General features: G+C 48.7%; 8 protein-coding genes across 8 annotated transcripts; 3 read left to right on the top strand and 5 right to left on the bottom strand.

Annotated features, from left to right (window-relative positions):
- Window positions 1-2,815: 2,815 nt before the first annotated feature.
- Window positions 2,816-5,670, top strand: N7533_012381 (putative PHD finger and SET domain protein; the record flags this gene model as incomplete). Its single annotated transcript, XM_057109031.1, has 2 exons — window positions 2,816-3,212; window positions 3,239-5,670. 2 exons carry the CDS (start codon window positions 2,816-2,818, stop codon window positions 5,668-5,670), a joined length of 2,829 nt encoding a protein of 942 aa, XP_056954132.1.
- A 675-nt stretch (window positions 5,671-6,345) lies between these two features.
- Window positions 6,346-6,810, bottom strand: N7533_012380 (uncharacterized protein; the record flags this gene model as incomplete). The annotated part of the gene is made up of 1 exon (XM_057109030.1): window positions 6,346-6,810. The coding sequence occupies one exon, from the start codon at window positions 6,808-6,810 to the stop codon at window positions 6,346-6,348; it is 465 nt and encodes a 154-aa protein (XP_056954131.1).
- A 686-nt stretch (window positions 6,811-7,496) lies between these two features.
- N7533_012379 (uncharacterized protein) lies at window positions 7,497-8,639 on the top strand (the record flags this gene model as incomplete). The annotated part of the gene is made up of 1 exon (XM_057109029.1): window positions 7,497-8,639. One exon carries the CDS (start codon window positions 7,497-7,499, stop codon window positions 8,637-8,639), a length of 1,143 nt encoding a protein of 380 aa, XP_056954130.1.
- Window positions 8,640-8,992: 353 nt separating this feature from the next.
- N7533_012378 (uncharacterized protein) lies at window positions 8,993-10,998 on the bottom strand (the record flags this gene model as incomplete). Its single annotated transcript, XM_057109028.1, has 4 exons — window positions 8,993-9,957; window positions 10,046-10,629; window positions 10,704-10,813; window positions 10,885-10,998. The coding sequence occupies 4 exons, from the start codon at window positions 10,996-10,998 to the stop codon at window positions 8,993-8,995; spliced, it is 1,773 nt and encodes a 590-aa protein (XP_056954129.1).
- A 2,553-nt stretch (window positions 10,999-13,551) lies between these two features.
- N7533_012377 (fungal specific transcription factor domain-containing protein) lies at window positions 13,552-15,894 on the bottom strand (the record flags this gene model as incomplete). The annotated part of the gene is made up of 7 exons (XM_057109027.1): window positions 13,552-13,627; window positions 13,743-14,120; window positions 14,181-14,366; window positions 14,425-15,041; window positions 15,100-15,180; window positions 15,239-15,549; window positions 15,630-15,894. The coding sequence occupies 7 exons, from the start codon at window positions 15,892-15,894 to the stop codon at window positions 13,552-13,554; spliced, it is 1,914 nt and encodes a 637-aa protein (XP_056954128.1).
- Window positions 15,895-16,986: 1,092 nt separating this feature from the next.
- On the bottom strand, window positions 16,987-17,854 carry N7533_012376 (enoyl-CoA hydratase/isomerase family protein; the record flags this gene model as incomplete). Its single annotated transcript, XM_057109026.1, has 2 exons — window positions 16,987-17,599; window positions 17,664-17,854. 2 exons carry the CDS (start codon window positions 17,852-17,854, stop codon window positions 16,987-16,989), a joined length of 804 nt encoding a protein of 267 aa, XP_056954127.1.
- A 917-nt stretch (window positions 17,855-18,771) lies between these two features.
- Window positions 18,772-19,122, top strand: N7533_012375 (uncharacterized protein; the record flags this gene model as incomplete). The annotated part of the gene is made up of 1 exon (XM_057109025.1): window positions 18,772-19,122. One exon carries the CDS (start codon window positions 18,772-18,774, stop codon window positions 19,120-19,122), a length of 351 nt encoding a protein of 116 aa, XP_056954126.1.
- Window positions 19,123-19,984: 862 nt separating this feature from the next.
- On the bottom strand, window positions 19,985-20,452 carry N7533_012374 (chaperonin 10-like protein; the record flags this gene model as incomplete). Its single annotated transcript, XM_057109024.1, has 1 exon — window positions 19,985-20,452. One exon carries the CDS (start codon window positions 20,450-20,452, stop codon window positions 19,985-19,987), a length of 468 nt encoding a protein of 155 aa, XP_056954125.1.
- Window positions 20,453-22,382: the final 1,930 nt, after the last annotated feature.

Here is a 22,382-nt window from a genome sequence, read left to right as displayed (position 1 = left end):
TGCGTCAGACTAGGATGTGTCACTGACCCTTACGCGGCGATGCAAGTTGAGACTGCCTGTAAAGCTTTCAAGCGGCCTGTATATTTGATTATTCTGACATTCGTGTATGCATTGTGCTGTCTCTGTAATGTTATTTTTAGTCGTTTTTAGCATTATTTGGATTATGTTGATTCGGTATTTTCCGGTCTCCTCCATTAGCCAACTAGGCAGTTGTCCAACAACTTCAGCCATCGCGTCACTCTTCTCTCCCTTTCCGTCACGTCACTTCTCTCTCCCAACACCTCTCCCAGGCCCCGACACTGATGTTTCTCTATCGAGACTAGCCATGACATGCATCGGGCCAATGGAGTTTCATCAATGGCTGGTCTCACAGATTGACCATCAGCCCTAAATAGGTCGGTCCTGTCACCTGCGTTACGATATTTCCCGCTCTGGAGTTGGAGCCCAACAACGCCTCACAACAGGTAAGTTATCATCCTTCTTTTTAGCAAACTATCGACTTTCTAAGAAACCTACTCTACAGCATCCTATTTCAGAGCGACTCTTCTTATGGCAAGTCCTGGGTTGACTTGATTCACGGCTGCCCTCGTGTCAGCAAGGAATGAAAGCGGATCCCATGTGGGCCGTACGGAGTACAGTATCGATACTCATTTCCGCCTCATGATCGACTAACGGTTGGCTTTGATTAGCCCTTTTTCTGGCGCACCTACATTACGGCCTCTCTATAGTGGCGAAAAAAAGGCCGCCAAATCACAGGGGACTCATATTATCCGCCGACCCCCTCCCCTCCCCCTTTTGTGTGTGTGTGAACTCCTTTCTCTGAGGAATAACTCTTCTTTCTCTCTTCGATCTGGACACTCCACTCCACAAGGGCTCGGGAACTTGATAGGTTCGCAGTTCTCTAATGGTACTGGCCCGGGGTGGTTCCTTCAGGGCCGTGCCGTCGTCGTTACACCTTTTTTTCCTCCCGCCTGAAGGGCAAAAAAAGCAGGACCCTGGGGGGAGAGCCCAATGACTTTTTGCTCCCCCTCTTCTTCCCCCGACCAAATCTTTCAGCGCCACGCTTCTGCCCCATTTGGCCCTTCACTCCCGGGCGATCTCCCTTTCCCATGGATCTTTTCTTACTCACCTTCCGTTTCCCTTTGTATACACCTTGGGTGTTCTCTCTTCTAACATCATTCTTCACCTTCACTCAACCTATCTTCTTTTATATACCTTTTGGATGGATTTTCTTTGGCTAACCCCTGCTGAGTCCTATCCTCAGGCGCCTGGATCTCTTTCTATTCATTCTTGAATGGATTATTTGACCACCTGACGAGATGGGATGGCCCATTTCTTTTCTTTCCTTTGTTTCTTCTCTTTATTCCTTCCTCTCTCATCCACCCCTCTTTCTCTCCTCGCCTTCCCATCACCGAACGAAGTGATACTTTTTTTATCATGATATTTACTATTGCCTGCTTTCCTCGAAGACGAAAAGATGTCTCTGCTCGTGATGCTTGACCACTGCATCTTTTCTTCCGGTCGCAGATGGATCGAATGGCAGCAGCAGTCACACTGCCCCGACCTGCATGGCATCCCGGAATTGTTCGGCCGAACCCGTTGCTCGGGCCAACATCTCACGGGAGTCAGCCCAGAAAATACTTTGTGTCTTTCTTTGAACACTGTACTAATGATCTAGATGCTCACCCGGGGGTTTCCCCTCTTTCCAGTTGATCCCTTCCCCCATCCCCATGTGTTCCCGTGACCGGGGGGCGTTTTACGCTCCACCGGATTGGTACTAGCCACGCTAGTCCTAACAGGGACTAGTCTCGAATACTGGGCACCTGGGCACACCACACCACTTGTCAAATGCCACGCACCCTTTCGCTGGGCCTTGGGGCTTAATGCCACCTCTGACCAGGTTTTTTTTTCTCGCTAGCTCGTTTTCGGGTCGAGTCCCCCCCCCCCCCCGTACCTCCAGTTACCTCCAGTACCTCCTACCGGGCCATTCCCCCCTCTTTCTCCCCTTGGCTCACTTCGTCGGTCGCAGGCGCGACTTCCTCGCGCTAGGCTCGATTCGCACTTACTGGTTCGGGGCCCATTCGCTGCCTTAGGCCTGTAGCCTTCTCTCTCCTCCTTCCAGACTCTCTCGATCACCCTCTTTTTCCCTCTCCCTTTTCCTTGCGCGTCCTCCTCCTTCTCGGATCCTCCCCATTCCTTAACTCCCTACTCCCTCCATTCTCTTCCTCTCCACCATTACTGTTTCTTCCATCACTTCTTCTCTCCGTGCGACCCGCTCACTCACCCTTTTCCCATCTTCGACTGGACCCTCAAATCGCTTTCAACCATTCCACCCTCCCCTAATCGACCTCCCAACGCAAATCGCAACCGATTATCATCTCGATCTCGAATCGCCGTGCTCTGAACAATCCCATACCGTTCCTCTCGAGTCCACCCTGCCTCTCCTCCCGCCGCTACCCTTGTAGGCACAGGTTGAGCGCAACCGGCCAGGATTTTCTACCCACCTTCTACCATCCTACACCGTCCGGCTCCCATCATCCAGGATTCCTCGACTCTGTGCAGACGATCCCTCTATTTCTATCATCAACATTGGAGTCGTTCGTGCCACCTAGTCCCCGCTTAGAACCTAACGCTGTCGTCTCTTCCCACGTCACGCTCGAACGCGTCTGAACATCCTCTAGCACCTGTCCACGGCTGAAATCCATCTTCGTACTGGGCTCGTTGACATGTTCTTTGAATGGTGACGGATTCGCCCCGGCATCATACCCTCATATTTCATTTTGTTGTCATTTGAGAGGGGGTAATCTGTCGTACTATGACAGATACCTCCTCCCTCGCCATCACGCACGCCACCACGGATCCGTATCCGGTCCCCGCTCCTCCGGGCTCTCCCATCGCTAATGGCGCGATTTCTGACTCGGTCGCTCCTGACGAGGAAGAACCGTACACCATCAAATGCATCTGCTCCTTTGATGAAGATGATGGAAGTACGGTATTCTGCGAAGGGTGTGAGACGTGGCAGCATATCATCTGCTACTATCCGGACAAGCGGGTACCGGACGTGCACAACTGTGTCGACTGTGAACCTCGCGTTCTCGACGGTCGCCGTGCCACGGAGCGTCAGCGTCAACGACGAAACAAAGAGCAGAGCGAGGGCGGCGACCGGAAAAAGCGTCCAGGCTCCAAAACACAGAGGAAGAAGGGTAAAGATGGTGAAGTGAATGGATTTGGCCATCAGCGAAGCGAATCAGGGGCCCGCGACCAGCCCCCGCCAAGAAGGCCAAGGTTTCGCACCGCTCGTCTGCATCCATCAGTGTCATCCCAGGCGCCCCAACCATCCTTCCTGAATCTCGCAAAAGGCGATCCTCCACTTCCGTTGCTCCGAGTCCTACCAAAACCTTCGCCCCCTTCATTCCTTTGTATTCGAACGAATTCCTCCACCTCTATGATCATGATGACGAACACGAAGACCGGAATAGTAATCTGTTTGTGAATGTGAGCCTGGTCGGCGACATGGCATCGTGGGTGAAGGATCCGGATGCTTTGGCGCAACTCTCCAATCATCGTCCAACGGCGGATACTTTCAACATGTCCGATGCACCTCTCGACCGATCACAATGGCCTACCTTGACGACCGATACAATCACAGACCCCACTATCGACATCGGTGGCCGCAGTCCGATGTGGAAGATTGTAAAGACCCAAGATGCGGTACAGAAGGATGCAATCCTTGGAGAACTCACCGGCAAGGTGGGCATGTTTGACGAGTATTGCCTTGATCCGAACAATCGATGGCAAGAGTTGCGCCACCCAGAACCCTTTGTTTTCTTCAGTTCTCACCTTCCTCTCTACATCGACAGCCGACACGAAGGCAGTGTCCTCCGCTACACTCGTCGATCATGTCGTCCCAACGTTACGATGAAGATTTACATTACCAATGACGTCGAGTATCACTTTTGCTTTGTCGCGAAGGATTACATCCCGCCCAACTCTGAGATCACCATAATGTGGTATCTGGATGCCCCTTTGTTTGAAGGGTTCAATGGTCTTGTCAAGCAGGAATCTGATGACAGTGCCACAGAACCAGCTTCCACATGTCTCAGTAATACCCTCGCAAATATCGGTGGATGCGCATGCGGAAACGCGCAGGGTTGTCTGCTCGCAAAAATTGATCGTCGTCAACACCCGAAGCCATCAGACTCTGGTGCGAAGCAGCCCAACGGCAAGCGGAAGAAAGCGAAGACCAAATCTACGGCGTCTCCACAAGAAACTGGCCCTGCTTCCCTTAGTCGGGCTGGTAGCGAGACAACCAAGCATCCTGAAGACGACGATGCGGCTGCCGATAGTCGCTCCACGTCTGGCTCGGCGCGAGGACAACCCCAAAGTCGTGACATGAGCCCATCCGCCTCTCATCTTCATGAATTGTCTAGTCGAGAGCGGCGTAAGATCGCAGATGCCGAAAAGATGTTCCAACAATTGGAAAACGGCCAGCGCCCCACGGCTCAGAAGAAGAAGAAGCGTACGAGTGGCGGCACATCAGTACACTCACCCGCTGCTGTTTCTTCAACCTCCACGCAAGTCGGGTACGCCAGCTCGCAGAAAGCAGCCAAGGGTCTTCATCTCAAGACCGGGAGCGAATCCCGCTCCCCGACAGCAGCCCTTTCGCCAGGTACCATGTCGGTCGGCCGCTCTGACTCGCCGCACAAGGTGTCAGGCCCCAATACGCCAACACAGGCTACCCACCGCCCGACGTATGTCGATGCGGCAGTCCACGTTGACATGGATGAGTCTGAAGAGCCTTCGGCCTCGGGGCCTTCACCCCCGCGTCAACGCTTTGCCTATACGCCCATGAACGTCCGGCTTTTGAAACGATTCAGTATGGATCGACTCCGGGCTCAGGAAACCGCCCGCCAACAGTTATCTTCTGCCGGTTCCGATAGTGTGGGCTTCGCTTCCTCGCCCTCTGTCCCTCTGTCTCCTGCTTTCATCCGATCCCCAGTCGTGGCCCAAGACAAGGTTCCTGTGCAGGTGTTCAATTCAGACCCATCTCAGCCATCAGACGCACCACCCTCATTGGGAGATGTCGAGATGCAGGATGTTTCCGCAGCTCTGGAACCAGAATCGCCTTCCGTCGGTCGAGACCTCAGCAGGCCCATAATCCCTCCCCCGTGGCCGTCTACCGCTGCTCACAATACGCGCATCCCCGGGTCTTTTTTGGCAGAACAAGGAAGTCTTCGAATTTCGATGCCTCCACCAAGCGCCCCAGTGATTCCTTCTATGGTCAGCCCTGGCTCTACTTCCAGCCCAGGTCTCATTTCGCTTAGCGCTTCAGACTCTACATCTCCACAAACCAGTACGCAACTGCCCAGCTTCAGTGTACCGACTCCGACCCCTGCGAAGAAAAAGCTCAGTCTCGGTGATTATCTCATTCAAAAACGCACGATGGCGACACCTACCTCGGAAAAATCCCAGGCACAGTCCGTCGCCTTGTCCACTCCGCAGCAATCACCGACCACGCCTGAATCAGGACCCACAATCAATGCAGATGGCATGCAGATCCCAACCAAGGCATCTCCTGACCGCAAGATTGAGCCATTGGAGTCACCAGATGTAAAGATGAAGGATGCGCCCGAATCAAGCCATCCACACATCCCCTCCATATCTTCGTGACATCCTCTTCTCCCCTCTTTTCGAGCGTGGTAATTACGGTGTGGCTGGTCGCTGAGACCTTCGACTTTTATGTTTACGACCCCCCAAAATATTTTCTCGTGACTTGATTGGAAACTCTCTCCATTCTGTTTTTGCTGGGTACCAAAGGCGTTCTCGGGCTGTGTTTGTGACGGTCTTCTTCTCTTTTGAGGTTTTTTTTCTTTCTCCTTTTTTTTCCTTTCCGAACGGAACGGCGTACAGTGGCGCGATACAGGAATTGGATATGGATACGGAAATACCAGGAATCGGTTTTTTAAAGGAAACCTTGCGACAGGACAGTATAGCTGCTAGCGTGCGGCGCTGATCTTTATGATTTGTGAGATTACTCTACCAATTTTTTTCTTTCTTCTTCTGCTTCGATATGGTCTAGGACCATTCGGGGTACAGATAGCTTGTATGAACAATAGCGATGGTCTTTTTTCACTTAGTCCTTCTTGTATAATTAGGGGCTTGTTTGGGGTTCTTCCTACTTGCCTGTTACATGTTTGCTTAGAGTTTATGGTGATTGGCCTAGTATCGGCCAGCATCGCAATGTCAGAAACAGAGGTATACTCTCAAATCTCGGTATTAAAATGCCTTTCTCATCCTAATTAGCCCTGCATGGCTGTTGGACTTAGTATCGAGCGAGATGTTCGTTCAATCGGACCCAGGCCCAGGGCTGTTCATGTACATATCGGCTTCGGCCTGGATCATATCCATATACTCTTCACTCGGTGTAGGACTCGGTGGGATCCCCTCATCGCTTTCAGAACCTGATGATCCCCACAACTCACGTCTTCTGGCCCTTCTTTCAGCCTGTTTAGCTCGCAGTCGTGCCCGTTCACGCTGTGCTCTCTCAGCCTCAACTCGTTCCTCAACACGTTTCTCGATCGCTCTCGTAATTCGCCGGCAGGTTTGGCACACAGGTAACAGCGTCCCATTTTCCAAGACCCCTGCTCCGAACTTACGACACTGCAAGCATATAACAAAAGGTTCCCCTTCAACGACGATATTATTACCAGGTGTGTATCGATTGGTGCCTGGCTGCGGGTTGATACCACAGTCCACACACCATCGTTCCTTTGCTTTAGGTCCCCACTTGTTCTTTTTCCTTTTCACCATGTTGTCTGCGAATTTTGCTCGGGGGCGTAATCTTATACAATCCTGACAGGCGTATAGGTCGTTTCTGTTTGCGAAGAGAGTGGTTTCTGCTTCTATCAACTCCAGGTGAGTAGGAGATGGCACTATTTCACGAAGGTGCCGACACGAACGTTGGAGCCAGATGAGGCTGAACACATCGAGGCGATCGGTTATGATGCCTACTATCTCATTTGGGAGATCGCATATAGTGCGGGTTTGCGACATTGTAGAGGTGCTTATTGTATCTTGGCCCCGCTAGCGAGTTGAAACCTTTGGATAGGAAGCCGCAAATATGAGTGGGTCTAGGATATCTGTGACGAGTGGTTTGGTTGTTTGAGTTGAGACCATATCAAGCGGGGTAGTTTCCAAGGCTCGTGACAATAGTACATGGATTCATTCCATAAAATAATAATAATTGACAGCATTTGTTACGTTTTGCTGTCATTTTTGCAATATTGACAGGGTATTCATTGGACGTTACAATAGGATGACACCGACCCACTTGATTGGCCCGATGGAGCGGCCTTCTTGCCGTCGCGGCATCTAAACCGCGGAGGGATGTATAAAAATACAAAAGCAGTCCCATACATGCTTGAAAGACATCTTGCTATATCTCTTTGAACATCTTCAAATATTCTACAACCGAACAACCTTCACTACAATCCAAAATGTCCGAACCTTCCCCCCAAATCCCATCCGTCCACCTCCATGGACGAACATACAACTTGCCCCAACGCCCAACAGTGGTAATTTGCATCGATGGCTTCGACCCCGAATACCTCGAAGCAGGAATCGAAGACGGCATCCTGCCCAACATGTCCTCATTCCTATCATCCGGCTTCCACACCACAGCAGAATGCGCAATGCCCTCCCTAACAAACCCAAACAACCTCTCAATCATCACCGGCGCCCCAACCAGCATCCACGGTATCTCAGGAAACTACTACCTAGACAAAGAAACCGGCCAAGAACACATGGTAGTCGACGACTCAACCATGCACGGCACGACAATCCTAGCCAAACTAGCTGAATCAGGCATCCGCATCGCAGCCATAACAGCGAAAGACAAACTAAGAAGAATAATCAACCACGGCCTCTCACCCTCAAAATCCTCAATCTGTTTCTCCGCACAATGCGCAAACGAATGCACCCTCTCCGAACACGGCATCCAAGATGTCGAATCCTGGCTCGGCCAAACAACACCACCCCAATATTCCGGCGCCCTATCCCTCTTCGTCCTCGACGCCGGCCTGAAACTCCTGCAAGAAGACAGGGCGGATTTCTTCTACCTTACGCTATCGGATTACATCCAGCATAAATACGCGCCGCACTCACAGGAGGCAAACACCTTTATGTCCGCCATCGACGCCCGTCTCGGCGAATTCGTCAATCTCGGCGCCGTCGTCGCTGTAACAGGTGACCACGGGATGAGCGATAAATCCTCGCCCACGGACGGAACTCCCAACGTGCTATTTCTAGAAGACTTTTTGCATAGTCGATGGCCTGCGGCGCGGGCTAGGGTTATTTGCCCTATTTCCGACCCCTTTGTTAAGCATCATGGTGCGTTGGGCGGATTCGTGCGTGTGTATTTCCTTAGTGAGATCTGTGCGCGGCAGGTGGAGGAGATTCTGGATGCTTGTAGGGGATTGCCCGAGGTTGAGGTTGCGCTTAGTGGGGATGATGCGGCGGTTTTGTTTGAGATGCCTAGGGATAGGGAGGGGGATTTGGTTGTTGTTTCGAGGGCAGAGTTTGTTGTTGGGAGTCGGGTTGATGAGCATGATCTTTCGCTTTTGGGGGGGGTTGAGACTTAGGTCACATGGGGGGTTTGTCGGAGCAGAGGATTCCGTTGTTGAGGTCTACGCCTGTTCGGGATAGGGGTCTTGATGGTGATGGTGATGGGTTTGGGTCGAAGAGGTGGAGGAATTTTGATATCTTTGATCTTGTTCTTAATTATTAGGGTTGTGTGCTTTGGTACTAGTAGTAGATCTTCTTGAATAATCTAGCCTTTTCTAGCTTCAAATTGCAACATATCATGCGTTTCTATGGAGAGCCATCACAATTTTTGCAAGCTGCCTATTCAGTATACGATGCTAATTCATTATTCTGTTCCAAATTTCCTACTCTTAATCATCTTGCCACTTCATTCTGTTCTGAGTAACGGAGTTTACGACGTTTGTTCAAAATCACCCGACAGCATATCAAGCCCATCAAGAGCAAAATCAAATCCAAAAACTCCTCTCAGCGGCCCAGTCTCGTGTGTTTCAATATCCCCCGTCAAGATACCCCCTAGACTCTCTGCAATCCCTTGCAACGGATGCCCATGACTGGAAATATTTCCAGAAGCAGCAGCCTGAAGAACCCGAACAAGTTCACGCAAGTGCTCAGAAACATCAGTCCCATCCATATCGCAGATAATCAACTCGCTCTGACTCGACGCCTTCACAAGACAAACACAAGCAAACGCAGTCACCGTCCCGATATAGTAGGGTAAATTTTGCAAGCCTCCCTCCTCTTTGGTGATAAGACAAACGATCGAAAGAGCGCTTTTCAACGCAGCATCTGCAAAGTCGTCGTAACCATGTGTCGCCTTCTTTGAAGATGAGAATGAGCTTGAAGCATCTCCCTCTCCCGAGTCATCAGTCGCCTGACCACGAAAAATATGAGAAAAGAGATATAATCTCGCCGAGTAGTAATAAAAATCAAAAACATGACGAGTGAAAGGCTCTTCGCCCGAACCCTCGACAAAAGTCAAGATACCAAGCCAATCGCGATACCACGTCTCATAAGCCTCACTCAGGGCAGGAATCTCTTTCAATCGCTGGCTAGTAGCGCAATTATCGACGTCTGCGCCAAACATGTCGAAGACCTGATTGCTGATAGACCATAATTCGACTTGGCTGATTAGTTTCAGGTCAGATGGTGATGAAAGTTCGGTTCTGAGGAAATCCCGTGGGCTTTTCAGGGAGTGGAAGTCTCGTGTTAAGGGTGGTTTGCCGTGGCTAAGGGAGCAGTGGTGATCACATATATATACGAGGAAATATAATCGGGTTCGGTCGTAGCAGGCGCGTTTCTTGTGAGGCATTTTGGTGATGCAGCGGTGGAGATTTAGTTCCGTTGCGATTCGTACGGCTGATGGTGGTCAAGTTGTTAGCTCGGCTTTCCTCACAGTTACCACCTGGGCATATGTTTTCTTTCTCTCTCCTCCATATTTACTTACCTAGTGAATTTAACGCCGTGGATATTTCGTTGAGCCACAAAGCCCCGATGCAAAGGGCTCGTACATCGTCGAACTCATGATTGTTGGAAAACACTTTTCCGGATATTTCGCTTTTCAAGTTATCGAAAAGGGTTCGATAGTGTAGGGAGCCGGAGCAAAAAGCTGCAACCGTGCAGATGGAAACTGTCAAAAGCGGCGAGCGATCTGAAATAGAGGCCAGAGAATCGGTGTCGGCAAGAATATTATAGGCAAAAGAGTCCATATTCTTTTTATAAAATGAGAAGAGGCTTTCTGCGGATTCTTGGGGTATGAGTTGGTTTGATAAGAGATCTGGGCATTGTCGTGATGTGCCTCGAGGATCCGTTAATGTGAAATTGATCATTGAAGAAGCGGGGAATGCTCCAAGACTGCAAGACAAATTTAATGTGACGATTTGAGATGGGTCTGCAGGGTTATCGCCAAGATTCCCGCGAGTCGTATCTTGTCCATAAGTTTGATAAGGCGGTTGCGATGATGATTCCACTGCAGTGCTGAGGATATGTGCTTCCAGTCTGGCCATTCTGTCTTCCATTTGCTCTTTCCAACTATCTCAACGAGTCAGATGATTCTTTTCTGATCAATTTCTCGAGGGAAGGTTAGTTATTAGTTCATCACATACGAAGCGTCACCTTCTAAAAGGGTTTGTAAACTCTTGTTCACTGTGCATGTGTTGCCGCGTGTTTTACAGCGGGTGCATGGCGGTCTATCATTATTCATATGACATTTAATCTAGTAGTGTTGAATCATGGGTATTAGTTTGATTATCGAGTATAAGGCAAAGATTTAGATATTCATCCAACCTTTAATTTGCGACAGGAAACACATGCGGTGATTTTCCGCGAAATTTCGGGGATCTTCCTGTCACCGAATGATTCGCGAAGGGCCATTGCCGCAGACTCGGACCGTGGAGCCATGATGAGGGAGGGATATCTGGACTAGCTCGCGCATATGGGTCCAAATGGTACTTGCATGAGCGTTGGAGAATGAAGATGACGAAGACGAGTATATGCATTCAATAGGTCGTGGTCAAGAGATGGGCCCGTGCCCATTTCCCGATCGCTCATTGAACGCAGTCATGGCGCGACGGGCCCACCACGGCATTCGTGCCGCCCAGTGGCAAATCTCGTCTTACTCCGACAGACAAGGCCATAGACAACTCGTCTATCTCCAGGTTTCCACTAAAGAATTCATAAATTTGAAGAAAGCTAAGAGTTGAATTCGCCCTGTACTATTTTTTCTGTCTAGCTACCTCACCCTCTATCTTCTTTCTGTAGCCAATCGTGACAGGTAGCATGTAACAGAATGACATGTCCTGATTCACAACCAATCCCAATACTAGATTCAAATACAAGAAAGAATCTCATATTATTGTATACCGATGGCAACTTCAATAGTTTGGCTGAGTTCCATGTGACCCAAGTTCGATCTTCACTCACGCTGAATCCCCGAGCAGAGAGTCTTGCCAAACCTGTACCAGAGCATGTCGTATCTGCATGAGAAGGTAGGTTGAATATGCCGCTTTCAGTTTGAATGAAAGATTTAGTGGCGTCAAATTTTGTGATATGGCGGCCATAGCCCTCGAGAGTCTGCACACACTCCCAACTAGCGACATCCGAGAGTTCGATTATCTCGCTCGAGGAACCTGAAGCGAGCAGTGATCCCAAGATTACGAGGATTCCCTAGGAGGCTCTGTGGCTTCCCCAGTGAAGCTCCCCATCTCGGGAAATCTATTCTTAAGCCCTGGAGATTAAGCAAACATCCGTCCGCTTCGAGCATGGAGCTACTATAGTGATTAAACTTGAAATACAATACCAAGTATTATGTGAAATACGTAATAATGAACAAAAGGATGCCCGCTATGCCTACTAATAAAGACATCTATCAAACAGCATGTAGCTGCTGCACAAAAATAATACAATATCGCAAAAAAGGAATCTACAATGCAGAAGAAGTAGGATTGAAAAATAAACTCCGATAGGGGGAATCGAACCCCCGGCTGCCGTGTGAGAGACGGCGATGTTAGCCACTACACCATATCGGATTGACTTGTTGAAGACTGCCCCACTTTTTGGCTACATGAATCAAGCTTGGCGTAGTCGGTTGCTCTTCGCTCCTTTCGTGGTAGTATATAGGTATCGACCTCCCCCCTCCTGACCAACACTCCCTCAAAGTTGTTTTTCGCCCCTCTGCTCCGGTCCCTGCGGCCGAGACATTTTTGCTATTGATCCGGGTCGCAGAGCTCCGGGGCTTCGCCACCCCCTTTTCTCTAGCTATCATAATCGTCAATTCCTCGGCGCCTTTCGTGACATCAATCCACCGCGGTCTCAGATAGACTTCCTCTGTTGGCTTCGACAGCGGCATGCAAGATGAGCTGGGCCTTTATGACATTGAATGACGGGCTCTTCGCCAGAAATTTGGGCCAGGCGGCCGGGAATTGACCATCGCAGATGCCGATGCCTTTAATCTGCGGCATTGAAGACCACTACCTGCTACTAATCCGCAATAACTGGAACTGATTAGAATCTCACCTGTGGATTGCGCTGAGCCTGTTTGCTCACTTCCCGCGCCCGGAAACCGATTAAGTATCAATCATTTCGTTGGCGATGACTACAACTGTTTTTGACGGCCGTTTCAGCTCAGCTTGAGAGCTCAGCGATATAATCAAACGTTGACCGAACATCCATTCTCCTTGACCACCAGCCGTTTTTTTGCGCACCTAATTCTTATACTACTCGCTTCTGAGACCTGTCCTGCCTGGTCTTCGTCATCACATACCCTCGGGCCAGAATCTGTGGTGGCTGCACAATCAATTGGCGAAGAGGATAAGATAGGCTTACATTCGTCCCAAAGACCCAATCACGTCTGGGTATTGGTCGTATTTCTAGGATTGACTAGTAGATATTAGGTGATGGAGCTATGCCTCAGCAATTAATATCTCATTCGCGGAGAAAGGTCTCTGCTTCGCTCTTCTGGGCAGCTAAATAATTGGAAGCCAGCATTACTCGAGCTCCTCGGCTGCATGCCGAGGCACACTACTACCTAGGTATGCAGTCAGCTATCTGAAATTCGGAGAAAGCGAAAGCGGACATACACAGAACAGGGATAAGTGGCTCTAGTCATATAGGCCCCGAGTGAGTCCTAGTACCATTGACAGAGATATTTTAATCGACGGCAAAAGTGTGTTACGTCTAAAATTAGGAACTGAGCTTTATCTGCCTTGCAAGTAAGCTAGAAATACTTTCAATGTGACATTAAATCTATTAATGTAGGTGGACAGTCCGCTTCCCCGCAACGGTCGCTATGACTTAACTCTTGTACGTACGTGCCCTTTATCTTCGCTCAGTTGAGGCTGGCATTCGTTGCGGTACGGTCAGTGGAATTGAGCGAGTTTGTATGATTGTCAAATCAGATTCCGTCGCCAAGCCCGAACTTGTCTCAAGCAGCCTCGATTTTGCAAAGCTCTACGATTATGCATCTGCAGGGGATTCGGACTCAGGGAACATCAGTTGCCCGAGCGTGATGTCGGGTTCGAAAGTAAAAAGCCTGTCACATATATGAAGGACGATTAGTAACTTGAAACTGAAACCATGTTTCATCAAGAAGAAAACGCCATTGAGAGTCAATAAACAAAGGCATTCAGAATCGAGTGTAAACGTACCCGTCATTGTCGAATAATCCACTGGCTGTTAATGGGGCAAAGGGACTCAACATCGTCGAGAAGACATCAAATATCTCCACATCATCCTGGCGCGCATTGGCTGGGACATCTGTAGTAGAGCCGATTGCGGAACCAAGCGAGGTGTCGGGCGCATCCCCCCTAGGGACTGTGGCGGGAGCAAGCGTCTGATTGTAAATCTGACTTTTTGCGTTTGTAAACATTCTGAAAAGTATTTCGGCGCCGAAATATACGGTTTTGAGCTCTTCAATAACCATCATACAAAATTCGAGGTTGTGGCGGCCCATTCGTTGCACCAGCTGTTTTTCAGAGGTGGTGTCGAGGAGATGGATTTGCAATGCGGGAACCAATGCAATGCAGCTAGCGATACTTAGCATCCCATGTTTCAATGTTTTTTTGAATCTCTGACGGGGCACGTACACCATCGCTTGAGTGCTGCTGACCATATCAGCACTGATCATGTTGCCAAGGATCTTGTTAGTGTTGGTCGCGGCGTCTTTGGTCCTCCGCACCACAGTGGATGTCCACTCGTCCGCGGAGACATCGGGCCAACGTATTTCTGGCTTATCAAAGATAAATGGCCGGTATAGGATCAGCAAAACGGACCTATAGAGTGTCAGGCTATCGAAACTTAACCGAAAAAAAAAATCGGAATTTCACTTACTCTAGATATAGCTCAACGTGGTACGCGTGTAAGGAGACAACGTGACTTTGTCGGTGAGCTATGGCGTACTCTTTGCGAAAATAATACTGTCGGATGTTATCGTCCATGTGCTGTATTTCACTCCTACTGGGTGGTGTCCGCTCCGCTCGATTTTGCCATGAGAGAATCTTTGCTAATGAGACCGTAAGTGCCAACAGCTCCGTCCACAGTTTGGCTAAGTCTCCAGTGCCTTCAGGAAGGTACTTTTGTTGAATACTCTCCGTAATTCCTGTGAGGAGGCTACCAGAGTCATTGGGGTCTGGCATCGGGTTACTACAGTCAGCTAGATTGATGCGCATAGGCCTGCCCATGCCGGCAGAGAACCACGCTTCACGGTAAAAGCAGCTCCACCAGATCTGCCGCCATAGTCTGATGTCGCTCATGGAGATGGCTTTACTGTGTTTTCGACTGCTGTCTGGCTGCCGATGTAGCCCTATCGTTTGGCACAGACTGATGGCAACGCCGTTCCAATGCCAAGACCCGGTCCTGTCTTCAGTGTCCGAATACCAGAAGCCCATCAGGAGTACTGCCTGAATGAGAGTAATCTTCCTTCTTTCATATTCCGCGTCATAAAGAGCCTAGACGACTTTGGTTAGCTAGTGCCTTTTGTCCAAGAGTGTCTTATCGAGCCAGAACCTTAGCTCGGATATACATTGCACGCTTCATTTCTTTTCTCGACGAAAAGTTGGTGGCTTTTAAGATGCTGTGATCTGCGAACTATATCTCATGTTAGGATGCCAACGAGGGGAAGTGAGAGAATGAACAAAACCCATACATTTGCGGCAGCTAGAAACATGCTCCACAAGAGATGCAGGCTCAGGTCGTTGCGTGCATTCTCAAACAGATCGAGGAATGAACGAGCATCGACAACTGGGAAAAAAGGATGCACATAGTGGAAGTACGTCCGTATGATCATTTCGCAGACAGCAGGAGTAGGCAAGTCGAAGACGCCCTTGTAGCGCAGATAATCGATCGTTCCCTGGTCGATATGTTTTGGGCTAATTCGTGGAACGAGGAAGTGACCGCTCTTCTCCCTTGGCTCTGGTTCGCAGATGTCGACTACCAGGCCAACGCCCCGAGGGTCGCCTGCATGATCGAATCAGCATCATGGCGGACCGTCACTGGCGCAAGGATTCCTCAATCCCAACTAGATCTCTGATTCTCACCATATATGGGGGAATAACACTTATCTACCACGTCTCCATCTGGTTGTGATGTGCCCGTACTATCTCCATTATGATGGCTGAAATGCTCATTGAACGGATGGTAAGGCGTTTCGGTGCCATCCCCAGTATCTTCAACCGACGGAGCTGTGGGACTCCGTCCGCTCCGCACAGATAGATCCTCCGACGCAACGAGGCGCTCGGGACCGAGTGAAAAGCCGCGATCTTCCAGCGGAGTACTCAGTACTGCGGGACTGCCATTTGACATCGAAGAGACCGTGCTAAGATGGTAAGAGGACGATTGTATACCAAGTCTGCCACGGCAGCTCGTTAGCGTGTCTGCCGAGGAGTTCTTCGGTCTGAAGTTGACATGTCGCTTACTTCAATCTCCTGTTCTCCCGCGGCACACATGAGACATCATCTAAGGAGCAGTTGGCGCAGGGTTGGCCAGTTTGTGGGAGACTGCACCTTACTTTACGGGCGTGGCATGACTCGCAAGCCACGGGTGCTCGTTTTCTGGACCGTCGCGTTCTGCCAGAATTCCGCGTGCTCTCCGCTGAAGAATTGGGCATCATGAAAGTGAGCAGTCGGGCCTTTTGCAAATGAAGTCAGTACAGCATGTTCAGCACCAATGCGGGAAGGTTGCCGCGGATAAGAAGTACTTTGGGGTAGGAGCGGTACACAAGCTGGGCCTCGGCAACAGCAAGCCTCCGCACTGTTGCCCAGTAAGGTTGTCCAGTTGGCGGTGGTTAGTCATGCAAAGCTGACCTCTGGCTACGGCGACTGCCGAGGCCTGAGGCGACCAATAGTCAACGCAACATCAGATTAGTGCTTAGGTTAGATAGAAGTCAAGGACCTCGTTGCCCATGTCGGCCTAATGCAAGCGACAATATGTCGCTTCAAGAAGTATTATTTCGAGCCTTTAGTCGCGCCATCACTTTTAAACAATAGCAGATTGGCCGACAGAGCCGTGAGCGTAAATAAGACAGACAAAAGAGTCAAAAATTACCATTGGCCTGACAGTGATCTCGAATTACGCCCGTGGAGGCTGTATTGAAGATCATTATTGAGCGCCGCATCGTCATAAACGAGAAAAAAGCCTTGCTATCCATATCGCTGTAGCCTAATCTGCCTGTGGCCTTCTAAATCTAGAGCTATGGACAGATGACGCTCTAGGAGTATTTACATTTAGAAAAGAGAATGTAGATTGCGAAGTCTTGTACAGAGAGGTAGAGAGTATAAAGACAAGAACACAGTTCGAAGCCACATGCAAGACGCAGTACGAACGGAGGCCTGCAGTCTAAGCGCTGATTTCTAGGAGCTTAGCACTATCATGCGTCGGTCACAATTCTAAACAAATTCAAAGTCGAGATGTCTTGCTTTTGGACAGAGCCTCGCTCATCTTGGCCTGTGGGATGCCCTGGCAAAAACGGTCGAGGCCACCGAACATTTCGAGCGGTGCTTGCTCGTCCTGCTCCCTAACCAAGCGACGACGCATGAGAGCCTTGGTCCCCAGAAGGCTCGACTTCACTAGATGATCGCCGAATGTCTGCTGCAGGTAGCTCATCACCTGTTCACGAAAGTTGCCTTTGCTCTCGAAGACCTTGTTCACAAAACCGACCTGAGCCAACTCACTGACAGGGATCTTCCTGCCAAGAAGGAGTGCCTCGTTTGCTTTACCCTGACCCATTCGCTGCACAAACGCGACACTGGAGCCGCCCTCGGCAACGAGGCCGAGAGACGTGAAAGGAGTCATTATATAAGCGTCGGATACCGCATAGATAAAGTCTGAGTGAGATATCAAGGCTGCAGAAAGTCCAATAACGGGCCCGTTCAGCGCAGTGACAAGAATCTTCGAATGGCTGTAGAACGCTCTCGCCACATCAACGTTGTTGTTAACCAACTTGGGAAGCCAGTAAGGGCGAGATAAAATCTCCTCCATAGATGGGGGTTTCCCTTTAAGATCAGCCCCGCTTGAATCTGCATCAGCATCTCTTCGCAACTTCCACCTTTCGCACCATGGGGAAGAGAACTTACGCAGAGAAAAAGGGGCCTTCGCCAATCAAGACAGTAACGTAGACATCCGGATTATCTTCAGCTTCTCGAAGCAAGCTTGCAAGGCGGTAATATAGATTCTGTGTCAAGGCATTGAACTTTGTTGGGTTGTTCAGCGTGATAACCGCAAAAATGCCGTTGATGTCAAGGTGAACAAGATCTTCTTCAGCCATGGCTCAATAGAGTTTTGCTTTGTTTGATGATTGATAACGAGCAGAATTTAAGAGATGTGATTATGGGATCTTGATTTATGGGTTTTTGTTGATTCTTTTAAGTTGTCTGTTCAGCAATTTACTTCGGCTGGAGTTCCCGCGGCTACTGGGTGGGTATCTTTAGTGCCGCGGAAAATAGCCTCTATCCCCACCTCGGCATGAGTAACCATCGCTTTCGAGTATGCCCGAGCTCGCTAGGCATTTCCTGGAACGACAAATGGGGTAAATATTTGATTCTATCCAGAACTTCTGCAGCGATAGCAACCTACATACCGTTTCGGACCCTCCACAAACATCGGTCATACCGTTTGATTTTCGTCATGAGTCTATGGCTATGGTGCCTCGGCCTGATACTAGGGTTGAGTCTCAAGAATCTACATTTCATGTGGCATGTAAGCTTCGAATTGCCTTTCATTACTCCCAGGAAATGCAACTGACTTTTCAGTTTCGATTTTTCGGTGCCCTTGCAATGGGCTACCTCTCCCGCAGAAGATCAAGCTGTGCGCTTAAGCAACACCATGTCTTTCTCCCGGCAGTGGTTAAGTCACGATCTCCAGCTACTGAATGTGATTTCAACCTTCATAAGTCAAACTCGACCTACATCACTGATCTCGATGTATCGAGAGCCTATCTCAGTGGGTTGCTATTTGCGCCCATCGTCTTGAATTTCAGAGATTCGATACATTGCAACTTAATCGTCAGCGCGATTGCGTGTATCTTTCACCGAGAAATCAAGCCGTACCAACCGTACGAAGTCTGGACTAAAGTTGCGAGCTGGGATGATAAGTGGATTTATATGGTCTCACATTTTGTCGCTGTTAGTAAACACTTGCCTGGACGCTACGTCATACAGGGGGGGTGGTTCGATCAATAGCAAGATGATGGAAAAACCAGCAACTCCCGAGGATAAACGACATAAAAATGTCTTTGCGTCTGCTGTGACTCGAATGGTTTTCAAAAGAGGTCGATTGACTGTACCTCCTCAGCGCGCTTTGGAAATCTGCGGTATTCTATCGACCGAATCCCCAACCGCATCATCTCATACTGCCGACAAAGTCGGGACAACACAGTCAGCTATCGAGTGCCCTGAATGGACACTTGAAGATATTGAATTCTCTAGACGTGAAAACCTCCCGATTGTGCGGCTTGAAAGGGGCTGGGATGCTGTCCGTGAGCTCTTCCGACAAGAGCCGTTTGCGTTGACAGAGTATAATGACTTCATGTGGTGAAAACTAGGCTGAAAAAAAGGAGAAACATAAGTAGAATATATTGCGTGTCTTTGTAAATAAAGATTATTAGATAACTTATCCTCTGTCGGAAGCTTGTTGTATGACATAGTACATATAAATCGCGACCGAAAAGACTCCAAATCTCTGAATAGCATCGTCAGTCTGAGAGTCACGATATTTCGTAGCGGTCTAAAACCAGACTGGTGGAACTATGCTTACTTTATGCTAGGATAATGTGCAGTACACAGAATACCTGAAGTCCACGGTTTGGATATATCGGCCGGAGCGCGCCTCGTTATGCTAGTGTGGTTCTCTATTGGATTTGGTAGACATACGATGGATGCGTGCACCACTAGCTGTTAGTCCTCAAGGGTGGCATTCCTCTTAGTAGCTAGTCAAGCCCCAAGCGTGTCGTCACTTTGACTAGACCCGTCAGCGGACAACCTAGGCTTTATTATAGTCGGGTCTATGAGATGCTCGTACTAATACCCGTGTTTCGATTGATAGCTCGACTAGTTCAGACTCTTTAGAAGAAGAGATATCAAAAGTACGAGAGGAAACATCAAGTATCAATGATGAAAAGGTGGCTACGGCCAGGAAGACAGGAAGTGGACAACGAACCGAAAGACTTTCTGAAATTCGAAGTACTAGAGCATCTAGACAAGACGAGAAAAAGAAGCAAAAGACAAGAGGAAAGACAACCTAAATAGGCCACAGAGAGAGACAATCAGCAAATGCTGATGCAACAACCGCGTGGACATCCGCCAAAGGGAGGGAATCTCCATCAAATGAGATGCCAAATAGGCATCAGAAAAATGTGAACGTCACAGCTGAATCAGATAGCAGGTAGATTATACTATGTCTAATCCTTGGACACCCCGGGTGTTTCCGCGAGGCGCAGAACATACTTCTTCGCGGACTCATAACCCCCCTCGAGATCCTTCAAAGCGCGCTCAAGTCTATTTAGCCCTCCTTGAACAACTTCGTAAGGATGTCCCGAAAACCAGCCGTGGCCAAGGCCAAGACTGACCAAATTGTAAATGCTGGTACCAAACTCTGCATCCCCCACCCGAATTCCCTCTTTTGCCGGGGCGTGGATAGAGCCAGCATTGAATCCCAACAGCGTGATCCCCCCGATATCCTCGTCCGCTTTGGGTATGGCACTCATGATCTTTCCGTCCTGTGGGGAGACAACTTTGGAAAGCATCTCCACACTCGCTTTGTCGGAAACAGCGTCGTAGGCGTAAGAGATAACATGCAATTTAGCAGTTGTTTGAAGCTGCTCAGTGACGTGATTGGCTCCCTGGCGGTAGTCAAGCAAGGTCTCCATTCCGTGACAACGATACAAACCCCTCACTGCCTGATACACAGTAGTGTGTATCTAGTAGAAAGCGTCAGCGCTCAAAGCTACTTGAGGGCTATATTCTTGGATCTCAATTATTATATTGGTTGATTCTCTATATCCTATGTTCATTCATTCGTATGATAAAAATATACTTTTCTTATAGTCTTATTTATTGATTCTAAACTCCACTACTGTATTATAAATTACAATTGAAAACATAGAAAACCTCTCTTAGTTCGCATAATTTATAAATAGCGAATAAGTCACATTTTTTTGTCTGTTTGTCCTGTTTGTAGACCCTGAGGTTTACCCGTGGGTAACCCTCTGAGGGTCGGACCTCTTGGTATACGACCCTTAGCGTCGATGAATTAGGCGCTTACCTACCCGCGGTGCGGGTATGGTAGAGGGTCCGGAGGGTTACCCGCGGGTGAGTGTAGATCTGACCTGAAGGCATGCGAGGTCGGCGGAGCGCTTTCAGTGCCGCTTGGTTGTCCGCAAAGATGACAAGCCCATTCCTTGCTTGTGCAGCTCAAGACTCGGTGCTGTTCAGAACCGAGTCCAGCGCCATTTCAATAGCGTGTAGCTCTGCAGCGTACACGGTCGTTGTATTCGCGTCGCCCATTTGAGTGTGGACGACATGATCTTCGAGGTCAACCACTACCGCCGCTCCCATTCTTCCTTCGATCCCACTTCCGCCGGTGTACACTATCAAGGGTCGTTCTTATGATGCCTTTACCATGGTCTGCTCATGAAATACCACTGCTATCTTTCTGTCCTCGATGAATTGAATGGTGAGTTGCAGGGGTGATTTTATTTACTTTTTTTTATTCTCGTTTGACAGGCCTAGCCGCAGGGGCGGGGCTGAGTCATTTCGACGACTTGAGGCTCTGCTGGTTGTTGCCTGCGCAGGAAACCAGGTGAAAAGCAATTTGAAAAATTAAGGGGAACGTGAGGGTTTTTGTATACTAAAATTCCAGGTCTTGAAGCCTTGTCTACGTTGCAAATTTGACATGCATGAAAATCTACAGATTCTTGGCAATGGATAGATCATCTGTGGTACTATGATTCTTGACGACCAATAGGACTCGGACCTTTCGTTTCATCACTGATTAGATTACTATATATTCCCCTTTCCAGGTACGTCTCTTACATACAACTATAGTACATAGAGAACAGGGTTTCCCGTCCGCTCAGCCGTACTTAAGCTACACACCGGTAGGATAGTAATATGGTAGAGACTACATATAAATCCCTGCTATTATATATTTTTTATTTTCCAGTTTTCAGATAGAATATCGATTTATTAAGTTTAGTACCCCTATTACCCTACTAGGTATATCCAAACCAGATATTTTCATATATACTAATATTAATATAGTACCAGTCTATTATTTAGACAATATACCCATATATATAATCAGACTTAGAGATAGAGTGAATAGTATACAAAAGAAGCACTTAAGTCTTTACCTTGGTGCTTATCTCGGAAGCCCTCTAACAAGGGACCAGTAAGTACAGCCTATATACCCCAACAGTGTATACCAGCATATACAGTATCGCTAGGGAAGGTTACTAGAGCACTACATAACAGTCGTCAGTAAAGTCTACAGGATTAAATCTTTATCTCAAATAAACTTTATTACTCACCCGTATTCCACCTCCACAGATCATATATAGTACCGACTAAGCCAGAGTAACTAGTAACCATTTCCCCACAACCATTTGTAGCCGGATTGCACAGATTCTCACCCTTAGATACGGTTTTGAGATTATCGATCAGCTCGTTGACGTGATGCAAGCAAGGACTTGAATCACTTCGTTCGCTGATATAAGAAGTTGAAGTATCTGCATTGGCAATTGTAGCAAAAACTAAAGCTAATATTGAATATTGTGTCTTTATTTCTAGGAGTGGTCC

Source organism: Penicillium manginii (genome assembly GCF_028828005.1).
Source record: "Penicillium manginii strain IBT 31320 chromosome Unknown utg000009l:1.0-3297300.0:1.0-3298630.0, whole genome shotgun sequence".
NCBI lineage: Eukaryota > Fungi > Ascomycota > Eurotiomycetes > Eurotiales > Aspergillaceae > Penicillium > Penicillium manginii.
Note: the sequence above shows the minus strand (reverse complement) of the source record. Positions and strands in the feature narration are given on the sequence as shown.